Here is a 26,371-nt window from a genome sequence, read left to right as displayed (position 1 = left end):
ATCAATCTTCCTATACAGAATTAGTTACAGTCCGATTTGGTTCCACTGCATCATGGCACAGAGTTTTCTTCCCCTATTTTAGATAAATACGCCTTTACATGTCAGCCAGGACTAATGGCTACCTTAAACAGCAGTAGATAACATTAGACAAAGCTAATTACAGGAGTCTTTTTTTTTTTTTTTTTTTTTTGTTAACCTAACTCCACCTATTTTTCAACCGGAAATGGAGGAAAGGCCCAGAGAAGCTGATTTAGCTCAGACTACCTCGTTCATGTAGAAATTAAGAGAAAGAGCAAGAGACACATAGCAGATAGGGAAGATAAAGAGAGGTAGGAACAAGACTATACTAGTAGGAGAGGAGGAAAAAAGACTAGTAGAAATATAGCAGTGTTCTTCCCTCAGGGTTCTGTAAATTTGGAGTAGGTTTCATAAAGCATCATCCGCAGACATTCATTATATGCTGTCTCTTGTTATAATAAAACAAAGGTCAAAAAATTCTTGTGCAACTATCTTACTGAATTCTGGTCCAAGGTAGGCCAATGGAACCATTCACCTGAATAATGACTGTCAACCAAGTAAAGTCCTGCAGGACTGAATTCCCAGCATTGCAATGAGGCAAACTGTGTGTTCCAATATGACCTGTTAACCTAAATACACCACAGTTCCTAAAAGTTACCTGAGAAATTAGGCTGCAATTCCAGCTGACTTCAGGCTCACTCTAAGCTAAGATAATTGCACAGTGCTGCCAAAAGAAGATCACTGGCCATCCCCTGCTGTGTACTTTCTACTGCCTCACTTGCTCTGGGAAGAGCTTTTATTTGACCATATGGAAATCCTAATCAGCAAGCTAAAAATGAAATACTTCTTTTTTCAGCCAGTTCACTTCTTTGATCCGTCTTTCCATATGGCCATATGAACAATAACGGCAGATAAAAAAAGTAACAGGAACACAAGATGGGGAGTAGGGCAAGGATACAACTACCCTGTTCAGGAGATGGCAGCATCTAGGCTGGCCACGAGTATGAAATTCCAACCAAGGGCCTTAAGAGTTTTTAAAAAACCCGCACCACACAAGCAAAACTTCACCACATCACACCCACACCCTCAAAAAAGAAAGAAAAGCAAACAAACATACATTAAAAAAAAAAAAAAAACACACACACCACACCTGAAACAGACTGATTTAATTTCAGCAGTACAGACATATTTCTTGGGCCCAGCCCAAGACATTTATTTGGCCAATTTTCTTTTGATATTTCCTTGACATTCACATATTCTAAGTTTTTTAACAGGCATCAGCCATATACACAAACTGTTTATTTTACAAGCTTATTTTCCCTCCCAAGCCATATTATACTCAGCATGGCACCTCTGCTACCAGAACAGATTTTTTAATCCAAAGTACATTTTGATCACAGAATTATTGACAACAACAACCAAAACAGTATTTAACTGAAAGGAGCAACTCTTGCAATACATGACCCTTAAAGTTACAAATAACATAACAGCAAGTCACACAAAATCAGCATCACAGTTCTTGAAACCTGACACTCAATCTCTTTCAAGTCTTTAATCAACAAGAGTTAAAATTTGGCATACAAAACATTTTATTCTGCTGCTCCAGTTAATCATTAATCAAACAGCAGACTGGTTAAATCCATTTGGTTTTGTTGCAAGTATTTGTTCATATTTTTGTGAAAACAAACCATGAACACACTCCATCAAATTATGACTTTCTTAAAATTAAGCTAGTAGGAGAGAGTCAGTTGCCAAGCACAAGTCATTTTATTGCCTTACTTCTGAATTTGCTTCCAAATACATCTATTTTACAGCATGCCATGCTACTGGGTATTTCTGTACATATCAAAACGCAGTAACTCAAAGCACTCCCCCAAAGCACATGGACAGATTTACGAAGATACACAAAGCAGCTGATCAGAAAGTTAGTTTCTGATCAAAGGCTTCCCAGCTGGCAGCCCCTGATGCTCTTGGCCACCTTGTCTCCCATTCCTCGGCAGCTGCGGAAGCCTGCAGCACAGCTGATTGCATCCGGGTATTCGTCTCCAAGTTCTGTGGTACAGCTTCACCTACCAACATTCCATCCCATTCTGTCTCACCCTTGGGTGTCAGCAGAAGGAAACATACAAAAGTCACCACTAATACTCTTTATCTTATCTAAAATAATCTTTGCGAATCCTATAGACTTTGAATATGCTAGACAGATTTACACACTACTACTTCAGGTAATTAAAAAATACCTCAATATGGGCTAAAAACCCAGTTTAGAAGGGTAAAGACATCCATATGGGTAGTTATTTCACTTAATGTAAAACAATGTAACACTGGCAGGCGCATACCATTGCTGTCAAAAACATAAAAATTCTGGGAAAAAAAAAAGATGCCTAGAAAACAGCTCTGGATACAAAGCTGATCACAAATCATATCTAGAGTTTCAGTTATGCCAATGCTCCACATATGTCATCTTACCTATATGTAACTAGTTGAAGTTCTTTAGTCACTTTTTGGATGAAAAATTATCTCCTACGTTTGAAACATTTTTGCTATTTTTTCTCCCACAAAAGGTGTGAAATTTGTATTCCATCTTCTCCAGAAGAAAGCATCTTATATTTTCTCACCTTCCTTTTATACTTTTTTTCCTCTTCTCCCTAGTGTTTTGGCCCATTTATTTGAAGGGAGGGCGGGGGAGGAGTATGAAAAAATAATACATACATTGGAGTGAAAAACATTGAAAATAAGAAAAACCCTGTTTTTCCCCTAATAAACCTGGAAAAATTTGAGGTCATTTTACTGATTAGTTTGGGTTAGATTCAGGCAAATATGGTACTGAATAACAAATGTAAACATAGTTCCCTCTATAAAGAGAAACCATATTCCAAAGGCAGATACAAGTATACTAATTACACCACAGACAACCCACTTAACAGAAAACCTAATTCAAATTCAGCTTATCAGAGGGTATCTACAGAAGAATAAATGCCTTAGAGCCTACAAAGAAACTGTTTTTGCAAGATCAGACAATCAGAAGAAGAAAAACACAGATATTTGTGGAATGGTGCAAACCAGTATACTGGAAATTCAGATCTTGGCACAAATTCTATCAATAGATGAGAATTCACAGGGAGTTCGTACAAAAACAGATGCAGCAACAGGATGCGTACCAGACTGACCATGTCTACATCTGCTGGCAGTAACTTACCCCAGCCGTCGGAACCCAGTGACATCTCATTTTTCTGTTCACCCCTCCCAACTGTCTTCTATGAAGCAAAATGGATACTGCCAACAGAGAAAGACTAACCAGAGAAGACCATCCTCTCAGCCCTTGAAGCCTGCAGAAAGTCCAATAAAACTCACAGGCATCCCCAGATGCTGCAGAAACTACTGAACCTCTACTAACACAAAATTTAGGCTATCTATTGATATAAAATCCTTTGTTATTTCACTAATATTTTATTTGTTTTGTTTTCTTAAAACCAATTAGGTACACTGAAAATTCTCATTGGCATTTATTTCTGATTTTTTACACCTGTGCTTTATAATGCTTGCCATAGTCAAAACTTCATTTTTCACTTGTTCAGCACAGCAAAAAGGATAATTTGCATAAACTCTTTTCCAAAAGCTTCTACAGGAATACGTTGATCCACCAACAGAGACTGCTATCTACAAAACCAAATCTATATTTTCTTATTCCTTAGTTTCTAAACTACACCTGGATACCAATGTCCAGATAACAATAGTCTCAGCCTGTAGGATTTTAAGGCCTTACTGATAAACCCACTGTCACAGTTTAACCCAGCCTGTAATCAAAACCACAATAGCCCCTTGCTCGCTTCCCCCACACACCCTCCAGTAAAGGAGATAATCCAAAGGGAAGGCAGAAAAATCACAGATTAAGATAAAAAATTTAATAAAATTTGAAAATTAAATAGAAATAGAATATAAAATATATTAAATGCAATTCCTCACAAAATCCATATGTCCCAAGCAGCCAGTCCTGGGAAGGGCGAGCACCCTGGGCCTGAACAGCCAATCCTAGGGGAAGAAAGAAAAAGGCAGAAAGGCCCAGAGACCTCTGCAAAACTGCAGAACAGCAAAAGGCTGAACTGACAGAACTCCCAAACAGAACTCAGCCAGAACAGAGAAGAACCGAGTCTCCCCAGCCAGAAAACCCAGCACTCCTTAAATATGAAGCATGACGCTAATGGCATGGAATATTCTCATTGATCGGCCTAGATGTCAGTCAAGGTCTGTCCCGTCCATACCCCACTTCCCAGCTGCCTCACACCTGCGGGCAGAGACCAGAAAGACCTTGGCTCCCAGACAACAACTAAAATAACAGTTAAGTTTTTACATTCTCTCCATTCGACCTCAAAAACACTGGAAAGTTACTTAAGGAAAAACATTAATTCTCTCTCGGGGTGTTATCATCTTATGCTCAAACTAAATCCAAACAACAACCATGCTAGCTATGAAAAATAAAAGTTTCCAAATACATGAAGAAAATCAACTTGATTTCAATAGAACCAGCACACCCACAAAACACCCACTTTCAATATTTTGATCTAAATGGCTCTACAAATGATAGCTTGTAACCACATAAGTATTTGAAGCAGAAGTCAGCAAGTAGCTAACTACACAATTTTTCAATCAAGGTATCTGAAGAGAGGCAAACTTAAGTTCCAATGTTTCCAACCCATGACTCACAACAGACTGCAGTATTTGTAAGACACAATGTAGAACCAACAGGAATCAGATGATCTTCTGTCACATTCAAGAATCCCCAACTGGCTGACACTACTAATAGAGCAAACGAACGCATGCTGTCAGTACTTCTCTTCGGAAGTGCTATGTTCTGCAACTTGACAACTTAAGAAATTAAGTCATCTCCATCTTCAAATAATCATTTCTTGATGCTGACAAATTTGCCAAATCTCTGCCCCATCTCTATTCAGTCATCTGTCCCAGGAGAAGAAGAGAACTTTTTTTTAAAGCAGACAACTGACAGGTAAAAAAAAAAAAAAAAAAAACAACGACTGACTACCTGAAGCATTTCGGGTTTTATACCTGGATAAATTATAGACACTCGACCTAGTTCTCTTTATAAAGGCATCAGATAAAAATATATGCAGATTCAGTTAGCTCTGTCAAAAACATGTACTACAGACAATAAATTTACAGACTATGACAAGAAGATTAGAGGCACTCAACATGCAAATCAGCATTCTTCCAAGACCATCCAGTCAGTACGTACTACAGGTGACATTCAGTCATACTTTTACTCAATACACGTAATCTAACTAGAAGAGAGAGAACATAAAGTAGAATGTACCACTGTGACGACACACACGTATCAAGATCTGGCTGCTCCAAAAGTCCAAAACCATAAATCTCCCACTACATATTTAAGACTAATAAGCCCTACTAGATTTTGCAGGAATATGAATTATAAACATACACAAAGCTTGAGATTCACACATTGATCATGAATGGAAAACGTCAGAAGGCTATGAGAAATATCTGTCATGTTTGGCTGGATTTCCCACTAAACACCCAAGCTTTTGTTACCAGGCTGGAAGTATGCAACTGCCCAATCCGGTCTAGCTGAAGAAAACACAGTATGTGATGGTTCACTTCAGTGTCCTGCAACATATCACTGCTGTACCCTAAAAATTCACAGGTGTAAAATGCTAGCACGCATTTTAAGCAAGGCTCCTTGCAGCTGAGGAGCTCCTTGCTTACTTGAGAGACTTCTGACAGTAATTTGTCTAGCAATGAAACAGTCACAAAGCATTTCTGCTTAAGAATTAAGCAATTCCTGTAACAGAAAATGTTTTGCCCTAGTCCCACTTTGGTTAGTAATTTTGCCACAGAAATTTTAAAGCATTTACTAAAGTACCTGTTAAACTGATACCTATGTCAAAAAATTTTTGATCAAGCAGGACTTGAGTGATGGAACACTGTTTTAAAGACTGAACGCTCCATGTATCCATATTTACCATAATGTAATAAATTACTGCACAAATAAAGTGTACATTTAGGTAAACTGCTGCTAATCAAAACTGAAGAAAAATATTAGCAGACCTTTTCTGCTGTAATGAAGTGCTTCAAATAAGTTTATGAACTCATCTGTGTACTTACAAATCAAGCAGCAAGTATGCATACAAGCAGGGAAAATGCAGCACACGCACAAATAAAAAAGACATGAAGGCAGCACAATCAGAAATAGCATTAATATTCCCACTTTGATATGCACAGCACACAATACAGTGAATAAGGTGCAGTTTACCAGTTGGAGTGGAAGATGCACAGAAATTATTCAGTACTTCTGCAGCATTTTCTGTTTGTACTCCTAACTTTGATGACCAGACACTATGCAATCCCAGGCAATTCTGTTGTCTTGAGTCCCAGTGCAATAAGGTTATGGGTCTCTAATCACTACGTATACCATTAAAAACAAAAAATCAGAACAGGAAAAAATATCTTCTCCTACTCATGAAATGCAAAGTAAAGAACACTCACTCGTCTAAGTAATGGACAAGAAACACATCATCCAATCAACAGCATTTCAGAATAAAATCAGTTGTTTCACCTTCTCTATCATTAGAAATTCCCCACAATCATTCTGCTCTTCCCTCTTTAGTTCTGTTCAGTCCACATTTTCCCCTTTAGCTCTCCCAACTACTATCTTTATCTCAAATTCCTCATCCTCCATATTTGGTGCCAAAATGGACTGTGGTGGGTTGACCCTGGCTGGACACTAGGTGCCCACCAAAGCCGCTCTGTCTCTCCTCTCCTCAGCTGGACGGGGGACAGAAAATATAATGAAAGACTCGTGGGTTGAGATAAGGATAGGGAGATCACTCAGCAATTATCATCACAGGCAAAACAGACTCAAATTGAGGAAAAAATAATTTCATTTATTGCAAATCAAATCAGAGTAGAATAATGAGGAAAAAAAAAAACAAAACACCACGAAACAAAAAAACGAAACAAAAAAACGAAACAAAAAAACGAAACAAAAAAACGAAACAAAAAAACGAAACAAAAAAACGAAACAAAAAAACGAAACAAAAAAACGAAACAAAAAAACGAAACAAAAAAAAACGAAACAAAAAAACACGAAACAAAAAAACAAAACAAAAAAACAAAACAAAAAACAAAACAAAAAACAAAACAAAAAACAAAAAAAACAAAACAAAAACCAAAACAAAAAACACAAAACAAAAAACACAAAACAAAAAACACAAAACAAAAAACACAAAACAAAAAACACAAAACAAAAAACACAAAACAAAAAACACAAAACAAAAAACACAAAACAAAAAACACAAAACAAAAAACACAAAACAAAAAACACAAAACAAAAAACACAAAACAAAAAACACAAAACAAAAAACACAAAACAAAACACAAAACAAAAAACAAAACAAAAAACAAAACAAAAAACAAAACAAAAACAAAACAAAAAAACAAAACAAAAAAACAAAACAAAAAAACAAAACAAAAAAACAAAACAAAAAAAAAACAAAACAAAAAAACAAAACAAAAAACAAAACAAAAAAACAAAACAAAAAAAACAAAACAAAAAACACCAAACAAACAAACAAAAAACAAAAAAAAAAAAAAACCACCACCCTAAATCTCAAAACACCTTCCCCCACCCCTCCCTTCTTCACAGGTTTAACTTTACTCCTGAGTTCGCTACCTCCTCCCCCCAATCCTGAGTGACACAGGGGGATGGGGAATGGGGGTTGTGGTCAGTTCATCACACATTGCCTCTGCTGCTCCTTCGTCCTCCAGGGAGGACTCCTCACACTCTCACCAGGGGGTTCCTCACACAGGAGACAGTTCTCCATGAACCTCTCCAACATGGGTCCTTCCCACAGGCTGCAGCTTTTCACAAACTGCTCCAGTATGGCTCCCTTCCACAGGGTGCAGTCCTTTCAGGAACAGACTGCTGCAGCCTGTGTCCCCCCACAGGGTCACAAGTTCTGCCAGCAAACCTGCTCTAGCATGGGCTCCTCTCTCCACGGGGCCACAGGTCCTGCCACGAGCCTGCTCCCGTGTGGGCTTCCCACAGGGTCACAGCCTCCTTTGGGCACATCCACCTGCACTGCACTGCTGTGGGGTCCTCCCCAGGCTGCAGGTGGATCTCTGCTCCACTGTGAACCTCCATAACCTGCAGGGGGACAGCCGGCCTCACCATGGGCTGCACACGAATCTCTGTTCCAGCGCCTGGAGCATCTCCTGCCCCTCCCTCACCAACCTTGGTGTCTGCAGAGCTGTTTCTCTCACATTCTCACTCCTCTCCACATCTGCAATTGCTGTTGTGCAGCAACTTTTTCCCCTTCTTAACATTAACCCAAAGGCGCTACCACTGTCACTGATGGGCTCAGCCTTGGCCAGTGGTGGGTGTCTCTTGGAGCTGGCTGGCATTGGCTCTGTTGGGCATGGGGGAAGCTTCTTGCAGTTTCTCAAAGAAGCCACCCCTCAGGTACCAAAACCTTGCCAAGCAAACGCAATACAACATGCTATGCCTAAATATCTTTAGGCATACTTTTTATTGCAGTTATTCAGCTACAAACAAACATTCACTGCCTTCCAGGCTGCATAGCCATTCATAAAAGACAAGATTGTGCTGTTGGATTTGTTGGTTTTGTTTGGTTGTTTTTCTGGTTTGGAGTATTTTGGGCAGGGGGGGCAGGGGAAGGCAGAAGCGGTAGTAGCAGTTTCTCATGTTTATTTTAAAAATCTACTAGCAATTTGTATTTTACAGTCACTTTTACTTCTCATGTTTAAAGTTTACTATCTACTGCTGTGTAAAAGCCATACAAATAACAAAAGCACATAGGTCAGTTTTTCTGTTGTATGCTCAAAACTAAAGCAATTTTTTCTACTACTTGTTATAGTATTCTTAAAAATGTCCTTTAAGGAAAATTATGGATACACATTAAAAAAACATTCATTTCCAAATTTCTTTAAGAATTATTTCAAGAGATCTTGAAAGAGAATGCATAGTACATTAATCCTGAGTGATATGGTGGTCAGCATTTCAAGTCGAAGGAAAAAAGAAAACAGCAAGTTTCTTTCTTATAAAATTTAGTTCACCTCTACTGTGACCATATTTATCAATATGTATTCTAGTTTTCAGACACAGGTGTAATAACCACTTCAAAACTGATTCTAAGCACAGGCACCCAGATCCCATTCCCCTGGAGGCAGCCTGTTGAGCCAGAGCTGTCAGAGCTCTGATCGCAAGCCCATCTGCATATTGAAAGCCTACATTCCTATTTCCTCCTTCTTTGCCTCCTTCTGTTTAGGCAAAAGGCAAGTAATACTACACCTACAGTTATTTTATCCTACATAAATGCTGGGGATGGGATGTTAAACTATGGATACATCATACAACTCTTATAAGCAACTCTACAGTAACAAACTTGTAGATGCATGTGATTAAAGATTTTTTTAAGGGAACTTGGAGAGGAGAACTACAACTGTTGTTATATTAAAGATTAAAAAAACCTCAAGTGTTCAGACTGTGGATCATCTGTGCAGCAGATACAGGAACAGCTCAGGTCTGACAGGATTACTAGCAGGAACCTATCACTATGAGAGCACAATATACGTGAACTGGCTTTGGAGGTAAACAGTATAGCTACATTTCTACAGCTCTGAATCCTTAAGTATTAAGTACTGTATTATCTAAACTGACTCTGCAACGACAGTCTTCCTGCCTCCACACTGAGTCCCAAGAAACACATATGCAAGTGCAGAGACTCCAGTTATGCTAGATTCAGCTGAGATCCAGATGAACACTACCTCAAATCTTGTGTGGCAAGCTCCACAGGAACTCACAGCCCCCTCAATGCATTCCCCAGGACTAAAACACAGGTGGCTTATTAAACCAGCTGTAGTGTTGTGCAAATGTGCCAACTCAGTTCTGGGCCAGTATTGCATTCAACTTCATAAGCCACTCCATCAAGAAAACTAACACAGAAACACCAAGTGGTAAAAACACCACCTTTATGACATTAGAGTAATTTGTACCAAGTCCAAACTGATTCTTCCAGATGCAATGACAAGCTTAGAATATACATATTCCAGTGAAACATCAAATTAATATTGGATATTTATTCACTTGCCATGCTGTAATCAATCTGACTTCACACATACAAGCTGAGCTGTGCTTGAGGTAGTACTTCTTGGAATTCTTAACGCTGAAGTTCAGTACTGAGACCTCCTGGTCTCTCTAAATCAAGTTGGATTCACGAGGACAAGCATCTACACACAGCTAATAAGCCTGACCAAGCTAAATTATGCAAATGTTAGATGCCTCTGTGCTGCCTGATATCTCTATCACAGAGATTATTCCAGCTCCTCATGATAAGCATGCATACTAGTAGCTTGTAGTAAACCGTAAACACATTGTCTATTTATACCCCACTATATACTATAATTAAATCATTCTTAAAATAAGATCATCAAGAAAGATGCTTGGCATATAATAGGATGATGGGAAAAAAAGTATTTTTGAACAATTTGAAGAGTTGTGCTACAATTCCTAAATTTATCTTCTCTAGTCTCTCTTCATATACCAGTACTATCAGTCCCTTGAAGACATACAGGCACCATCCAATTTCCCAAGCCAGGACCCAATGTCCCTTACATACTACTTCATATGTATACATCCTCACACAGATCCTAATATTACTTTTTCTTACATCAACATGTACCTGCCTTGCTTTTTGACTCAGAAGTTCAGGTACATCTGAAGACACCAAAAATGCCCACTATGCAGGGTAATAACAGCTGGTGCTGACACAGACAAAACTGGGAGCAGTTGCCACCCATCTTGAAGAGATTCATACTCCAAGCTCACCACAGGTCAGCTAAGAAAAATTAGCTGATTTAGAGAAAACCAAGGTTTTTCAAGCAATAGGTAAAAACTTACACTGTGATTGTAAAAAGAGCATACCGGGATTACAATCTTCTATTTATTATGCACTACGTATTCATAATTATAAAGGTAAATCAAGTAATTACCAGACACTTCAATATGTCCATTATCCAGACAGATCACGTGTACAAAAACTGCAGTTCTGCTTATGCACACAAAAACATGACCCTGCTAGAGCCAAGGCCCAGTATAATTTGCGAGGTATGGAACTGTGCTTTCCAACCAGTAGTTGACCATTCAAAACCCAAGACACTGGCTAACACCTCACTATCAATAAAATCAGAGGACAATCAGCCAGGAGGCTTATGTGGCTGGAAAGAAAAAAAACAGAAAACAAAATAGCCGTTGCTTTCACTGACAAGCAGTATGTACCAGCTTAGCAGCAGCACAGAAAACAAAGGGAACACAGTAGACAAGAGTGTATAACAGCTGAAAGTGTATGGGAAGCCAACTGCTCCAACCTGCTGTTAAGAAAAGTTCTTGGGTGACCCACCTGCTTGAGTGACATGCTCCTGAGTTAGCCTATTTCTTGCAGTTGTTAAAGCAAAACTAACTTCAGTGCAAGCAATCAACCCTGGTCTTTTATCAGAACGGATTTACTTGCCCAGTAATTGCAGCTAAAAACAAACAAAAAAAACCCACTACAACATGGCATCAGCAGAGAAAAATATGCCTTGAGTGCAAGACTCACATCTGCAATATAGTGAATTTAATTCTGGTTCTGTTTCTAGACAAAGTGGAGAAGCCAGGAGAAGTCAGGAACACCCACATCATAAATCCTGATGAAAATTCCCTATCATGCACCAGAAAAATCCTCCTAGCCATCATCTCTCTTTCCCCCCACTTATATTTTTAACTTTGCTGTCAATCTGTATATGTCTAACTCAATAACATTAAAAAACGCTACTCTTAAAACTTAACATTGATGATGGTCTTCCCAGGAAAAGAAAGAAACAGCCTTTCTTTAGAAAGGGTGGCAGTTTTGATTTCCTGTTGACAAATACGAAGAGCACACAGAAATCAATATGTTCTTACTCTCACCAATAAGTCTACTTTGGAAGTCGTAACAAAGTCTAGGTTGCCAGGGCATTATGAAAACATTAGTGGCAAGTTGGAAAAAAGCACAGGAATAAGATTCTTTAGTCCTGTGCCAAAAATTCACACAACATCAAGTCATCCTACCATTTATACAGAATTCTATATTAGAAAATGAAACAGGTACAGCAAACAGCTCTTGTAAATACTCTGACACTCACTAACAGTACCTGAAAATTTGGTCTCAGGTTCTTCATCCGTCTTCAGATCCGAAAGTTAGAAATAGTTTACACACTGCCCTAACACTCTGCACCACCTTCTCTTCCAATTTTTATATGAAAAATGTTTCCACAGGCCAAGGAACAGCTTAGTCTTTCTAAATAGTCTCACTTTATCTTTTACTGGAAGACCAACTAAAAAGAACCAAGTAGTGAGAAATGTGATGGTCTTTTTCTAAAAGAGCCTGGAATCATGCAGCTCGATTTAGTAACATACAAGTCTGACCAAAAAAACACTACATGTAATCAAGAAAAAAAAAAAAAAAGTGTTGGGGTTTTTTGTTGTTGTTCTGAACAATCATCTAAATCCCCAATATTCACCATTAAAAAAATATCAAAAAGACAGAGAAATAAAATGTTTCTTCAGTTAGATGTTAACATTAGATTCCAAAATTAAGAACACTACTCATTAGTTAGGTATTCCTAGACTGAAGCCTTCAGCTAGCAATCTAAAGTTACTGTAAAAGAAAATTGGACACAGATTCCACTTCCTCCCCGTACATAATTATATAAGCATTAAACTGACAGGTTACATAAAACCCACACTACAGATAAGAAGACATTAATCTTTGAAAAAGTTGGGGTAAAAAAAAACACGCACACACACTCCATAGAAACTATTAGAATACTTAGAGACAGTTACATAGTTACACTTAAAAAAAAAAAAAAAAAAAGAAAAAGAAAACAGGTCTTTCTGAATAGCATCTTTATGGAACTATGACAGAAAGCTAAGCTATTTTCTACTATTACTGAGATACTTGGGTAAATATTATCCACACAAACATTATAACTAGCATTACTTAATAAACAAAGCACATACCACTCTGGCTGCTCTTTCCTGAGATTCACACTTCCTGCAAAACCAAGGTCCAGTGGGTACTTGAACAATTCCATAGCAAGCTGTTTTGAACAAGAGAAAAACATTTCAGCAAACATAAGACGCACTACAGTATTAATAGTATGAATGTCATTTTAAAAGCTCAGTATTAGTTGATCTCATCAAACTGACATCTATACATTGCACACGAACTCCTACCACAATGGTTTCAGAAATTAAGTACAAACTTCCACTTACTTGTTAAATTTAAAAAATAGTTTGAAAAGTAATATAACCATTCAAGAGCAGCCATGTTTCGTATGTGATCTATTTTGCTATTTATTTACTAGGTAAACTGGTGAAAGATTTCATAATAACAAACACCCATCATTTATAGTATAGCAGTGTCTTTTTTTAAGAAAAAATACAAGTTTGTGTTAAGACACTCATACATGGAGCTACAATCAATGTCTCTTACTCTTTGAGTAAAATAACTGGTCTTAAGAAGGAAATCCATAATAAACTGAACAAAGATACAAAGTTTGCTTTTTCCCCCCCTGAAAAGTCATATGGAGCTGTAAATACGAATGAAACAGAGCATCAGGGCTAGGATCAGTTGCAACTATAGCCAGGCTACAACATAAATACTTAGGAAAGAGATTTTGAGACGTGCAGATTTCTCTGCAAGACTGTCATCTGTATTTTTATAGTATATTTTTTAAAAGCAGGAATTTGATACAAAATTCCACAGAAAAAATAGTCTAGTAATTTGGCAATACTGTTCATGTTTGAAATGTACAGATCAAGAAACTTTAAGAATGGCTGAGTGAATGAAAATACAAGAACACAAGTACTGTGAGTCTATTCTAATACCTGTATGGGTTAATTAACCAACAACAAACAACAAAAAGATTAACATTTTCCTCAAAAAGATAATCCTGAATCTGACATAATATTTTAATATCTAAATTCCCAACAATCATATGTTACTTAAATAAGAAAATGCAGTCTAAGTGTGTAACTAGGAAAAAAACATATAACTATATATGATAAATTAATAGTTATTAGGAAAGTTTAGATTAATTACTATCTTCTATATATAGAAAAATACTATTGGTTTTGTACTAGCATGAAGAAAAAAAAAAAACACTAACGCAATAGCAGTATAAAGAACATCTGGCTCATACACCTTTCCTTCTATGAAGGAAAGTCAATGAAATAATTTCCTATGATATACATGTAGTCATATTAAGATCAGTTGTCATATTCTCTAATACATTATATGAGTACTGACAGCCCAAACTATCTTGACAAGCCCTTTCTACGGTACAATACAGTTATTTCACATGAGAAAAAACATCTTGTTTTTGTTGCATCTATATTAACCACAGATGAGGAGGACTTTGAGTATCTCCTTAGAAATTAAGAGGGAGAATTTAAACATACAATCACATATTTAAATTAGCATGAGACAGTGCAGAGTAAGAAACTAATTACAGAATGCAACTCAGAGACAAGGCTGGCAATTAGATGCAAAGGCAACATGAGCCGTGCAAAGACCAAAGTTGAAGTGAGGTACTTTTCTGTCTGTAAATGTAACAGATTATACCCACAGCCTAAAGAAGTGCACCACAGGTTTGTGCTCTGATATACGGTGATATTGTTTATGGAGTTCCAGAACTTCCTTTGGTTTATACTTTCACTACTATGCAAAGCTTCTTTAAACATATGAAAAGATTTTGTCCTCCACAACTTGCCAATGACTTAACACCTGAAAATAAGTTTTCTCTGAACTAAAAGTAATTACAATAACAAAAAATGCAGTTAATAGAGTCTCACGGGTAACACTGCTGTCTGAACTTCATATAAGGCCTACAAGCTTTAACCAGGAAGACTACTACTTCTATTACAGAAAACCTATAAAAAGAGTGGACATGCTTCCTCTACCACCTCCACACAACAGATCAAATCCGAGATGTACAACATCAATGATCCAGTACATCAAAACAAGCAGTTCTTAAGATCTCTACAACAGCATGTGGATTTAGAAGAAGCAATAGTTCGCACACTTTCTGCCAGATGCAAGTTCAGATTTGGACTTGATCTTAAAAAGTACTATATCCTTGTGCACAGTTTACTGAAGTGTGGCTCTATATTAGGAATACTTCCTAAAACAGACTTTTGTTGTTCCCACTATTTCAGCTCCAACTGCTGCTATCGGCAAATTCTTTCACTGAAAATATTAGCAAGGCTTTAAATGCAAAGATGCCCAAGATAATATAAAAGAAATAGCTAGTTCAAGTATGACTTCTAAAAGTATTCATGTTGTAGTGTTCTTTTTCATGATCCTAAGATTCCACAAAAGCAGTTAACATTACTCAGCTCTTAAGCCAACAGAAAATCGCTTCAAAACCAGTCAAATTTCAGAGATCCTGTGAGCTCCCCTCCACATTCAATCCAACATCAACAAGAATAACTGAATTCTTTTGCAGATCTTCTTACATTATTATTATTGCTCATTATTTCTTGTCAGTTTACAAAGGAGCATATACCTGAAACAAACAGTTACTACTATATCATCTTCAACACAATTTAAGACCAAACATGAGACACACATTAGTAGTATTTTCACTAGGCATCCAAGACTAGTGAACTGGATTTAGGATTTCTGTCTCCTCAGATTTGTTCAGCATCTAAAAGTTTATACGACTGCTTGGGAGTCAATACAGAAAAACTACCCTCTTATTCCTTATTTCTGCTACCCTAAAGCAGAAGTCATCATAACTTCCTTTTTTACAGTGTGAGCAGCAGAACCCAGTCTTTCCCTCTGCTCTCACAAGAGGGGTCAACTTACTGACAGAAACAAAACAATCACACAGAGGGAACACGCCAGCTTCTGAGCTGAGCTGGAAACCAACCAACCAACCAGCCTCCACTAATCCAAACAAATCCGGCATCAGCCATTCTGACTAGCACCCTCTCCCTGCAGAACCACAACAGGAAGTCTCTTCATCTACCAAGCAACATCAGTCAAGTGACATTCAAGGAAAGGCAGGCAGAGGAAGAAAATATATGACAGCTAAGTCTTTCCTACATACTTCTCTCTTCCATCCCTAAACCCTCCTTGTCTACTGGCTGCCCCTCACATCATTTTTTTCTTAACTTGGGAAAGGCAGGGACAACAGGAAGAAAGAAATACAGCAACAATTGCCAAAACAGAGATTAGTAAGAAGTTCTGCAAAGGCAGGAGTTTTAGGTAGTCTTTGGACAGCTGAGGTTGTTAGCAGGGTGCAAAAGCAGACTGGGAAACACAGACACAGAAGAGGTACAAGGAGAGGAAGAAGGGGAAAAAACCTGCAAGGAGGGTTCTTCCTGTCTCATAGCCATAACATAGGAAGTCTCCCATGAGGGAAAAGACAGACAGACTGGAAGAACAGAGGATGACAGGACAGGTCAGACCAGAAAGCACGTGGCCCTAGAAACAGGGAAATAAGCTTCACGGGTGACAAGAAGGAGCTGAAGAGCGGAGGAAGAGAAGACGAGGAGAAAAAAAGCCAAGGGGGGTGGGGGGGAGACAAGTAGGCCCAAGGGAAGAGGGCAGGGAGCACCAAGAAGGAAGTAGCGAGGCGTGAGGCCAGAGCGGGCAAGCTGGCACTCGCCTGCCTACTCACCTTGATGCACTGCGACATTGCAGCCGTGCCCGTCGCAGTAGACAAGCGGGTTCTCGGCCCAGCCCCTCTCGTCGGAGCACACGCAGCAGCCGCCGATCATCTCCTTCATGCTATTGGAGAACTCGCCCTCCAGTGACACAGGCAGCAGCAACGGCTCGCTAGAGACCATCTAAGGGTTAAAAACACCGTCGTCAACAGCACACACGAGCACACACGCGCTTCGCCCCCTGCCTGCCCCCTCCCCGGCGGTGTCTCCCCTCAGTCACTCAGCCGCCGCCGCCGCCACCGCCGCCACGGCAGTGATCTAGGGCCCATGACCGCTGGCTGAGAGCCTCTTCTCGCCCCCGCCCGACCAACCGGCCAGGCTGTATCAGTCACGCAGGCAGGCAGGGGCACCCGGCGGCGGCGGGCTGGGGAGGACACCGCGCAGCAGGCAGACAGGCGAGGGAGCGCGGCCGGCGCGCAGGCGCACTGAGCGCGCCCGCGGGAAGGCCTGGGCCTGGGCCTCCTCGCGATGGTTCACGAGCCGCTCGGGGAACGTGAGCCGCGGCTGAGCGCGCGCACAACGCTCCCCCCTCCCCCAAACGGCTCCAACCGCCGCGCCGAGAGAGCGTGCGCGAGCGAGCAGCGCCCCGCAGGACCGCCCGCCCCGAGCGGCGGCACCTGATGGCCCGGCCTGGCCCGGCCCCCACGCCCCGGCCCCGCACGGGCACCCACCTCGGCGTGCGGCCACTCTCCGTCCCCCGGGCGAGCCATTCCGCCCCCCACGGCCGGCCGAGCCCCAACGCGCTCCGCGCCGCGACCGCCCGGCGGGCCGCTCGGCGCGCCTCGGGACAGCCCGCGCGAAACCGCCTCCCCTCCCCGCCCGGGCAGCGCCAGACGGGCTTATTGCTGCCCCCCTCCCCTCGGCGTGGGGGGGCGGGGAGGTGGCAGACATGCGCCCCGCTCCCACCCGCGATGTCACTCGGCTCATGCCCCCTTCAGGAAGGCTGGAGGACTCGCCCCATTCCCGCCCACCCCGCAGAAATCATTTTTACTATCTTGTTTATTTTCCCCCTGATGTGACTGCAGGACTAATGCATTCCCGCTCCCAACTTTTATTATCCTGTTTATATCCCCTCGGTGTGCCTGCAGGACTAATGCATTCTCACTATTACGCCACTTCCCTGCCCTCACCACAACTTTTACTATTTTGTTTATTTTTCCTTCGATGGGGCTGCAAAACTAATGCATTATTAATCCCACTCTTTCTTCTCCCCCTAAGCTCGTCGTGTGGATGCAGCGCTGCACGGCTATTGCTGCCACAGCAGCAAAAGTGATGCTGAATAGACGATATGACAAATAGAGAAACCAGGGAGGCCGCAGAGACACAAAAACAAACAGCTGTTCTCTACTTCTACTTTGAGGTGGACAGGCCTTTCTAGAAGTTGGGTGCATGTTTGGGGGTTTAGGTTTTTTTAGTAAAACAATTCTAATTCTGTTGTCTCTTTTAATTAAAGGGGAAAAAAATAAGGGAAGGAAAAAAAACTGGTGAGAGAGAGAGCGAGCTGAGATGGTCGGAATAGAGGAAAATCTCAGGCTATTCAGTTCTCCATTGTAAGCAGGTATGCCTGTAGCAGAAGGAACTAATTGTGGTGATTGTTAGGAGCACAGAGAAATTAAATGCAGCTTTGCAAAATTCTGCTCACTCGCTTGCCCCAGGGCCAGCATTTTATTTATTTATATATTTATTTATTTATTTATTTAGTGTTGGGCAAGGAAAGTATCGATTTATCTTCATTATCATGCTAAAAGGCAGAATTTGTGCATGGACTGTATTTTTCATTATGATTTTGCAAGGCCATCTTAGTTGACAGCGTATCTGTACAAATCACTACTGAATTATGTACATTCCTGGACGTGTCACTACCTAGACCTATATCTATGCCGGTTATATTTTATACATTGTTAACTAATAAAACATCTGCACTTGCATACGAGAGTATGAAGAACTGCTACGTGGAAGGGAGAGGTGGGATATGCACAACTCTCTACCCCCTAGAGACATCCGACTCTGTAGTTTGTATGCAGGGTATCTTAGGTCAAGCTCTTTTCTCTCCTTTAAAGTTTTAAGTGAAATTATTTGGATAGGGGAAGAATGGAGGGCAGGCAAAAAAAGGAATGACAAAGGTAGCTTCCAACATGAAGAGCCCAGCCAAACACGCGATTACTGCAGCCATTTCAGGCACATTCTAAACATTTTTCTGTAAATGTATGTTCCAATATCCTTGAGAGTTTAGACCTTTTTAAGGCACATGTAAAAAACGGGGGTGGGGGAGACTGGAATGTAGTATGTTTCAGTTTGTGTAAAATCATTCAGTGATTGCTCTCAAAAAAAAACCAAAAACAAACAAACAAACAAACAAAAAAAAAAAACCCACACAACCACCCCGCACCCATATGTCCTATCTCAACACCGAAGAATACAAATTTGAACATAAAACTATTTACACTTACAACACGATTTTTATTACTTTTAAAGCTTGTAAAAATGCCCTGAAAATTGCAGGTGCAAGCAATTACTTTGTAGGGAAATAAAGCAATTAATATATCCTGGTGGTGTAAAAAAACGCAAATTATTTGAAGCTGATAGATACACTGTCCCAGCCCTTCTTCATTCTTGTCAAGAAAATGACATCTAATTTAAAAAGCATTCTCAATGATTCTGTTAACCCTGACCAAAAAAAAAAAAATCACGGTACAGCAGCAAATCTGTCCTTTATTTCCCTGACAAGTAAATTAAAATAAATATCCTTTTAAAATGAAAATGTATTAAATATATTTTAATTTGTTGGGTGAATTTATACATTTAGTAAAATTTGTATTGTAACAAACAATTGTAAATTTTTCTCACGGCTTTTTTTTTTTTTTTTAATTCATTGAAAGGGTCTTCCTGCAATTTCTTCTTCGAAAAGCAACTAGTACAATCCCCAGGTCTGTCTTTTTTTTTCCAATGTTAGCTATTTTAAGGCTCGAGTTTTAGTTTTATAAAGAAGCATCACCAAAGAAAACATTAATTGCTTTGCAACGACTTGATAAAAGCCACACCGCAGCAACAAAAGTATATTCATGAAAAACCTACTGTGTAGTTTTCAAATAAAAGTATTTCAATCTCACACCATGTAACACTCCAGCTCAGTATTGAACAGCCTGAAATTTTGCTTTGGTCAAAATTCAGTCAAGCCTAATACATTCAATTATTTAATGAAACATTTATTGTATTTTTCATGGATTTCTGTTTAATTCTTTCTATATAAAGAATGTACGTGTACTGAAAAACTCCATGACTACCACCTTATGGTATTGTGTAATATTTGATGGAAAAATTTAGATAACCTCTTGATAGTTCTGTAAAACAATCATTTAGAGAAGACCTTTGAAATGCAAAATAGGAAAAGAAATGCATTACCACTAAATAAATGCTGCAAACACTAAGCCTATAACAGCTATGGAATCAGAACATAAAATCTTGTAGCATATATGTTCTTATGATTGTAGTATTTAATAAGCACTGACATGACACAGAAGGCCAATTTTCTTTTTAAAGAAAGAAGCCTGTCCTTCTTATAGTGATATATAAGAGACTAAAATAATTAGAGAGGAATATAATTCAGTGAGTAAGAATGAATAATTTCATTGTTAATCTAAATGCAAGGAGAAAATCCAATTCTCTTAAAAGGAACTGTACATACAAACCTAGAAGCTAAACAAGTTAGATTACAAGAAACATACAAGAAGATTGTATGTTTTCATTTTCTTTTTATATTTTAGATACTGTTTTAAATAGAGTGAATGTGTAAGTAAATATATATATATATATATATTCTCCAAATGCAAATTGTTGGTTTAAAGTTTAAGGAATTCCTCAAGAAAATGTTCACATATATTAGGGCATAGCACTTTAGCTTCACTAAGTAAAATGAAGAGGTATTCACCTTAAATTTTTACTACTAATTAATCAGTTCCTACAATAATGCTAATATTTTGAATACTTTCTTTAAATTTCACTGTTTTTTTCTAAAACATGAAAAATCACATTGTAAGTTTAGTGAATAAAACAAAGCATTGAGATAGATAGATAGATAGATAGATAGATAGATAGATAGAGTCTTTCATTTACAAAACCACATTACCAGTTGGATATAATAATCAGAAGAGTCTTCCAGGAATAACAGAAAAAGCATAGACTTTATATAAAATGCATACTCTATTAGAAAACATTAACTGATATTGGGATTTGGAGCTGTAGAGTGGGGAAACTCACTTCTTCCCAGAAATCAAATTTCTCACAGCAATTTTTACTGCATTTTCAGATTGGGTCTTTGTTGAGAAAGCTTTGATATTTACCTATGTGCAAAAGAATACAGGCTGCAGCTAAACAGATGCAACTGAAAACAGGAAAATTGCAATAACTTAGTGATACTCAATAGGTAGAATAATACATCTCCTGATTATCCATTTAAAGTACATTGATGCTTGTCTGCCTTTTGTTTATGTGGGTTTAGATCATTAACAGTCTTCACTGGAATACATTCTAATCGTGGGCATTTGCTTCATTTCTGGGAAGGCAGCAGCAAAATGGTCACTTTACACAAAATAAAATGCGACTCTCGTGTGTTGACCTTTGCACACGGTGTGTTTTAAATGGCAGTCTGCCTTAGATCCAACAAATTATTTCTATGCATCTTCAGTTATGAGGGATATAGCATGTCTACAGAAGCCATATTAAAAATGTTAATGTATCTTTACATGTTTAGTCTTAAATTACACTGAGAGAGAGTTTTCTTTTTCCCCTTATTCTTGAACGTACCGCTGAAATCTGTATTTAACACCTATATCCAAATGCAATGTACTGAAAAATTAAAAAGTTTGAACATTTAGCATGTGGCCACTTCTAGATGAGGAGTTCACATCCTATGTATTTACATGTTACGCAAGTCCAGGTAGCAGCATCAAAGGTCCTGTCAGTGCATCTCCTGGACACCATGCCCCTTCATGTGTTGTGCTGTTTTCTTTTATGCAAATGTAATTACAAATTTTATAATTCTTTAGACTGCAAAGAAAGGGGGAAGTAATTCCACGAACTATTGTATTCATTTTCTTGCTTTTAATTGTATTATCACCTTCGGAGACTTTGGTAAATTTCACTTAACTAGCAGCAATGGATAATTGGTGGTTTTCAAGTACTGCTTCTGTTACTAATGTTGGCATTTAAATCTTAATTTCAGACTGGGGTTTACAGTAAACATGAAACAAGGGATTTTCTTCGAATGAACAATCTCAAACTAAAATTCTAAATAAAGGAATCCTAGCACAGGATGTTTTAAGTGCAGTGATTATTTCCTTTTTAAGGATTTAACATTCCCTAAGTGATAGAAATTAAATATTTTAAAATGACAGTTAATTTTAAATTCTCTACATTAAAAAGGCATTTAAATGTTAACCACATTTTTATATGAGTCAAGTCAAAGTAATTTTAATTACAGTATGATACAAAAGAACCTGAAATAAACTTCTAGCAAACCATATTGAATATTAATGCTGTATTAAGCCCTGAAAAGCTGGGTTAGTAAACTCTGGAATTTAGATTATATGCGACTTAAACATAACACAGGGCTTTTCTTTAAAGAAGAATACTTCATTTCAAAGTTTGGATTTTTATGAGGTATGTATTAATTCATTGGATTTTTATTAAATACATTTACATAGCATCACTCCAAAACCAAGCCTCAGATTACTTTTCTTCTATAGGCATATCTCTATGTAGGATTTGCTAAATTAACATTCCATATAAATTAATAGCCTTTTTTCATGTTTGTTGTATTATGATCAGCAGCGTGATACTGCATTGTGTCACAGGTCACATTTATTTGATTTCTATTTAGGAATGCTATCTGTATTACATATTAAATACAAGAAACGACATGCTGAATTTCCCATCAAATATCTTAAATACAGACCTATTTTAGACAGATTTGTAAAACGAAACACATATATCTAATATAAGCGTGGGAAAGGAAAAGCTGTTTTGCTATGTGCTAAAGCAAATTGGAGTAAATCAACCGCATCCGTAGGCTGTATAAGCAATACTACTCTGCTTTTCCCAGTACCATTTGGACAAAACAATGTTACTTTTTTATTTAAAGTGTTTTCTTCTCAACAAGGGGCCACCACTTCCCAATCTCAAAAACACGCCCCAGAATATGTTAATTAATTGTATTGTGTCTCTGAAAGAAAGAGGTTGCCAAATGCAATAAGAAAAAAAAAAAAAGGTCTTTCGATCAGTGAGCTCCATTCCCACTGCTAGTTACCATCTCATTTCAATTCCACATATATATACATAGATACATTTCCTCTAGGTACGATTTTGACCATTAAAAACTGTTTGAGAGCAAAATTCTAACGTGACCACATAGGGTGTGTATCTGGGAAGCTTAACATTCCTAGCGAATTAATCGCGCAAGCCTCGGATCACTTTTTGTCCGTCTTACTATGGTACTTCAGAGTCGGGGATGTGGGTATTTTTTTATATCGTGGTACTTCCCAATTAAAAGTAACAACAATGCTGCTTTGTGGAGGAAAAAAAAAAAAAAAAAGACTTTATACATTAAATACATCAACACGTTCTGCACAAATACAAAATAAAGAGCAACGAAGAGTGGCAACAAACAGTCTCTCCCTGACTTTTTTTTTAATCTTCCCTTTCAATAAGATAGTTTTCAAATAGCAATATATTGTTTTAGTAAATTCAAGAGCATTAAATGTTCTTTTGAATAATGCTTCGTAAATTTGTAGTTACCTTTTGAAAATTGCCAAGCAGCAATCAAGAGTAAATGCATCTGTGGAATACTCAAGTAGAAGTAAAACAAAACAAAACAAACAAAAAAATCTTTCCTCGATCTTAATGCCTTTAAATATTACCATGGTGGCATTTTCCTATTAAATATTACTTGCATCTTCAGATTTTGAATAACATGGATGCTTTTTAGCATCTAAACTCAATCGAGCTTTTATTTGGAGGAGTCCCACAAAAGCCTGCAAGTTTACAAAGAGTGAAAGAGAAGTCCCAAACTGTATTATCTTAAACAATGCCTGCAAGCATGCAACTTCCCAACTGAGGGAGGGGGAGGAAAGTCACTTCAGAATTATTTTCAGCTAGATGATATCCATAAACCTCATATTTTAACTCATTTTACTTGCTGCTCATGATCAACGCAAAATGTTATTTTTGGTGATATATTTAATAAACAAAACAAATAGGCATTACATATAACCTTTTAAAATTCTCATGCACTCAGAGGTAACTTGCTAAAAATAATTCCAGTTCTTCTATAAAGGATTTTCTTAAAATAACTAGTTCTCTAGAGATTCTTTCATCATCACAAACATAAGCCCCTACCCGTTTTAATCTAATCTTCCAGAAACAACGTGCAAAGGCATATTTTTTCCCCTAGAAGATCAAGAGCACTTGTTGGAAATTTTCTTCAACATCAAGTTAGTCAGTTCTTCCTCTATTAAATACGTGAGAAAGTTCAGGTCTGAAATGGCATATCAAAACAATTTAATTTCTAATTATTTTCGTGGGGGAAAAGCGACAAAAACATTTTCCTATAAAACAAATCTTTAAAAATCTCAATCCAACACACAACAGGCACTTGGGGATGGGGGGATCCAGATATCATGGTGCTTATATGAAAAACGGGGTAAGATTAATCTTCATTTTTATAAACAGACTACTAAGACTAGTTCCTTCCAAAATTCTCTTTGGCTCCATTTATAATTCCAAATCCAGTAGTTCAGAGCCGTTTCTCCCGATTTCTTTAAGAAGTCCTGCTCTAAAATCCACCCACAAACAGATGTTACTTTATGTACAAATCCACTGCGGTAGTGGGGGTTTTTACCTTTCAAGTAACACGTGAGCTACAGCCTCACAGGAGCTCCCTCAGTGGATGGCACTTCTAAACACTCCTCTCTACTTATGTACCCGTTTTCTTGCCGGACCCCCCCAAGCTGCTGCGCGGAGGCTCGCGGGGAGCCCGGGGCGGCGGGGCGAGCAGAGCCGCTCGGCGGGAGCTCTTCCCTCCTTCCCCCTCTGCAGCGGGCAAGCCGCGCCGGCGGAAAGCGGCGCGAAGGAGGCGACCGGGGAACAATGGGGAGTGCCCGGAGGAGCGGGAACCACGGCTGCTCTTCCTCGGCCCCGCCGCCGGGCCGGGCCCCGCTCCCGCAGCTTCCTGCGGCCTCGCACGCCGCTCTGCCGGGGGGCGCGGGCCGGCGGGCTCCCGCCCCGCTCGTTGCCCCGCCATGTTACCTACGGCAGCCTGCCCGGAGCCCGCCCCGCTGACGGGAGACCCTCGCTCACCCTTGAAATCCCCCCGGCAAGTCTGCCAGTTCAGCGCCGCGCTGCCGAGGGCATGTACACGGTTTCTACTCTCTCAGCCGCTCATCCCCAAACTCTCCCGCCCCCGGCGCGAAGCGTGCTAGAGGGCGAGTGGGTCTGCCCGGCTGGCTCGCCGCCAGCCCCGCTCCCGAGCCTATCCCGGGGTCGGCGGTGCGGGCAGGCCGGCCTATGGGAGCCCTCAGCCCTCCGCCAGCTGCCCCCGACCTCCTGCCACCGGCCCCGCGCTCGGCCGTCCCCTGCATGCCGTGAGCACTACCAGCAGGAGAACCGGCAGCACTACAGACGAGCGCCGACCCGGGCGCTGCAGTGCTGGCTTCTTCCCTTCAGGGGACGGTGCTGCACACAATAGGCGGCTCAGCATTGTTCTCCTCCCTGACCCCCAAATCCCCTTTTCCCCACCACAGAAGACGCCGGGAGAGGGGAACGGACAGGACCGGCAGGGAGGGCGAAGGCGTGGAGAGGCCGGCCGCTTCGCAGGGTCTTCGCCATCGTCGTCGCCGTTCCCTGAACTCGCCCTCGTGGCGTGAGCGCAGCCTGCCGTCGAAGCCCGCCCGCTCCTGGAGCTGCCTGAGACCCGTGCCCTGCACCCCCAGCCGCCTCAGCGCCCCAGGCTTCCACCCCCTGCGAGCCCCAGCGCCGCGCTCCCACCGCCCCGCGCTCCCACGTCCCCTCCTCACATTTAGTGGGTCTTTTCACGTGTCACTTCGCCTAAAAAGCCCACTTATGCTGCACCAGCACCTCTCCCTGTTGCAGTCACCAGAGCCTCCTTCTCAGGTGTCCGCACGGGATCACCCCCTTCCCACACTCACGGGGCAAAAAAAAACCCCAACAGTGCCAATGCAAGGTGTTACTTGAGGGTTTCATCCTCAAATTTAAGCGTACTGCATTTTTATCTGGATGGGCTTGGTTTGGAGAGCAAGCGATCACTAAACCACAACGTTGCCTACTCTGCCGCCCGCGATCCGAAGTCCCACAGAACGGCGCGTTTCTGGCCACCGCGGTGCAAACGCCGTGCGGTGGAAAACGGGACACCGGGATCCGGCGGAAAACTCAAAGCACGTGCGGAAGAGCGCGGGAGCCACAACACGACACCGAGGAAAAACCACAGCTTGATTTAAATAATTGCAGAATATTAGGATTTAACTTATAAATGTTTAC

At 40.0% G+C, this 26,371-nt stretch overlaps 1 protein-coding gene across 8 annotated transcripts in view; it reads right to left on the bottom strand.

Moving 5' to 3' along the window:
• MLLT10 (MLLT10 histone lysine methyltransferase DOT1L cofactor) overlaps window positions 1–26,371 on the bottom strand; it is a 141,874-nt gene that overhangs the window by 113,198 nt on the left and 2,305 nt on the right. For 3 of the 8 annotated variants that reach the window (XM_082044862.1, XM_082044863.1, XM_082044869.1), the window contains exons 1-3: window positions 17,494–17,652; window positions 16,777–16,945; window positions 13,109–13,188 (exon numbers count right to left, since the gene is read on the bottom strand). In XM_082044862.1, the coding sequence (XP_081900988.1) occupies window positions 13,109–13,188; window positions 16,777–16,945; window positions 17,494–17,532 (288 nt within the window). In that variant the 5' untranslated portion in view covers window positions 17,533–17,652. Of the gene's footprint in view, window positions 1–13,108; window positions 13,189–16,776; window positions 16,946–17,133; window positions 17,316–17,493; window positions 17,653–24,716; window positions 25,148–25,174; window positions 25,342–26,371 lie in introns of those variants that run through there. The other 5 variants (XM_082044865.1, XM_082044864.1, XM_082044866.1 and 2 more) reach the window with 4 other exon arrangements.

The sequence above is a fragment of the Streptopelia decaocto genome (assembly GCF_964273445.1).
Source record: "Streptopelia decaocto genome assembly, chromosome: 2".
NCBI classification, from domain to species: Eukaryota; Metazoa; Chordata; class Aves; order Columbiformes; family Columbidae; genus Streptopelia; species Streptopelia decaocto.
Note: the sequence above shows the minus strand (reverse complement) of the source record. Positions and strands in the feature narration are given on the sequence as shown.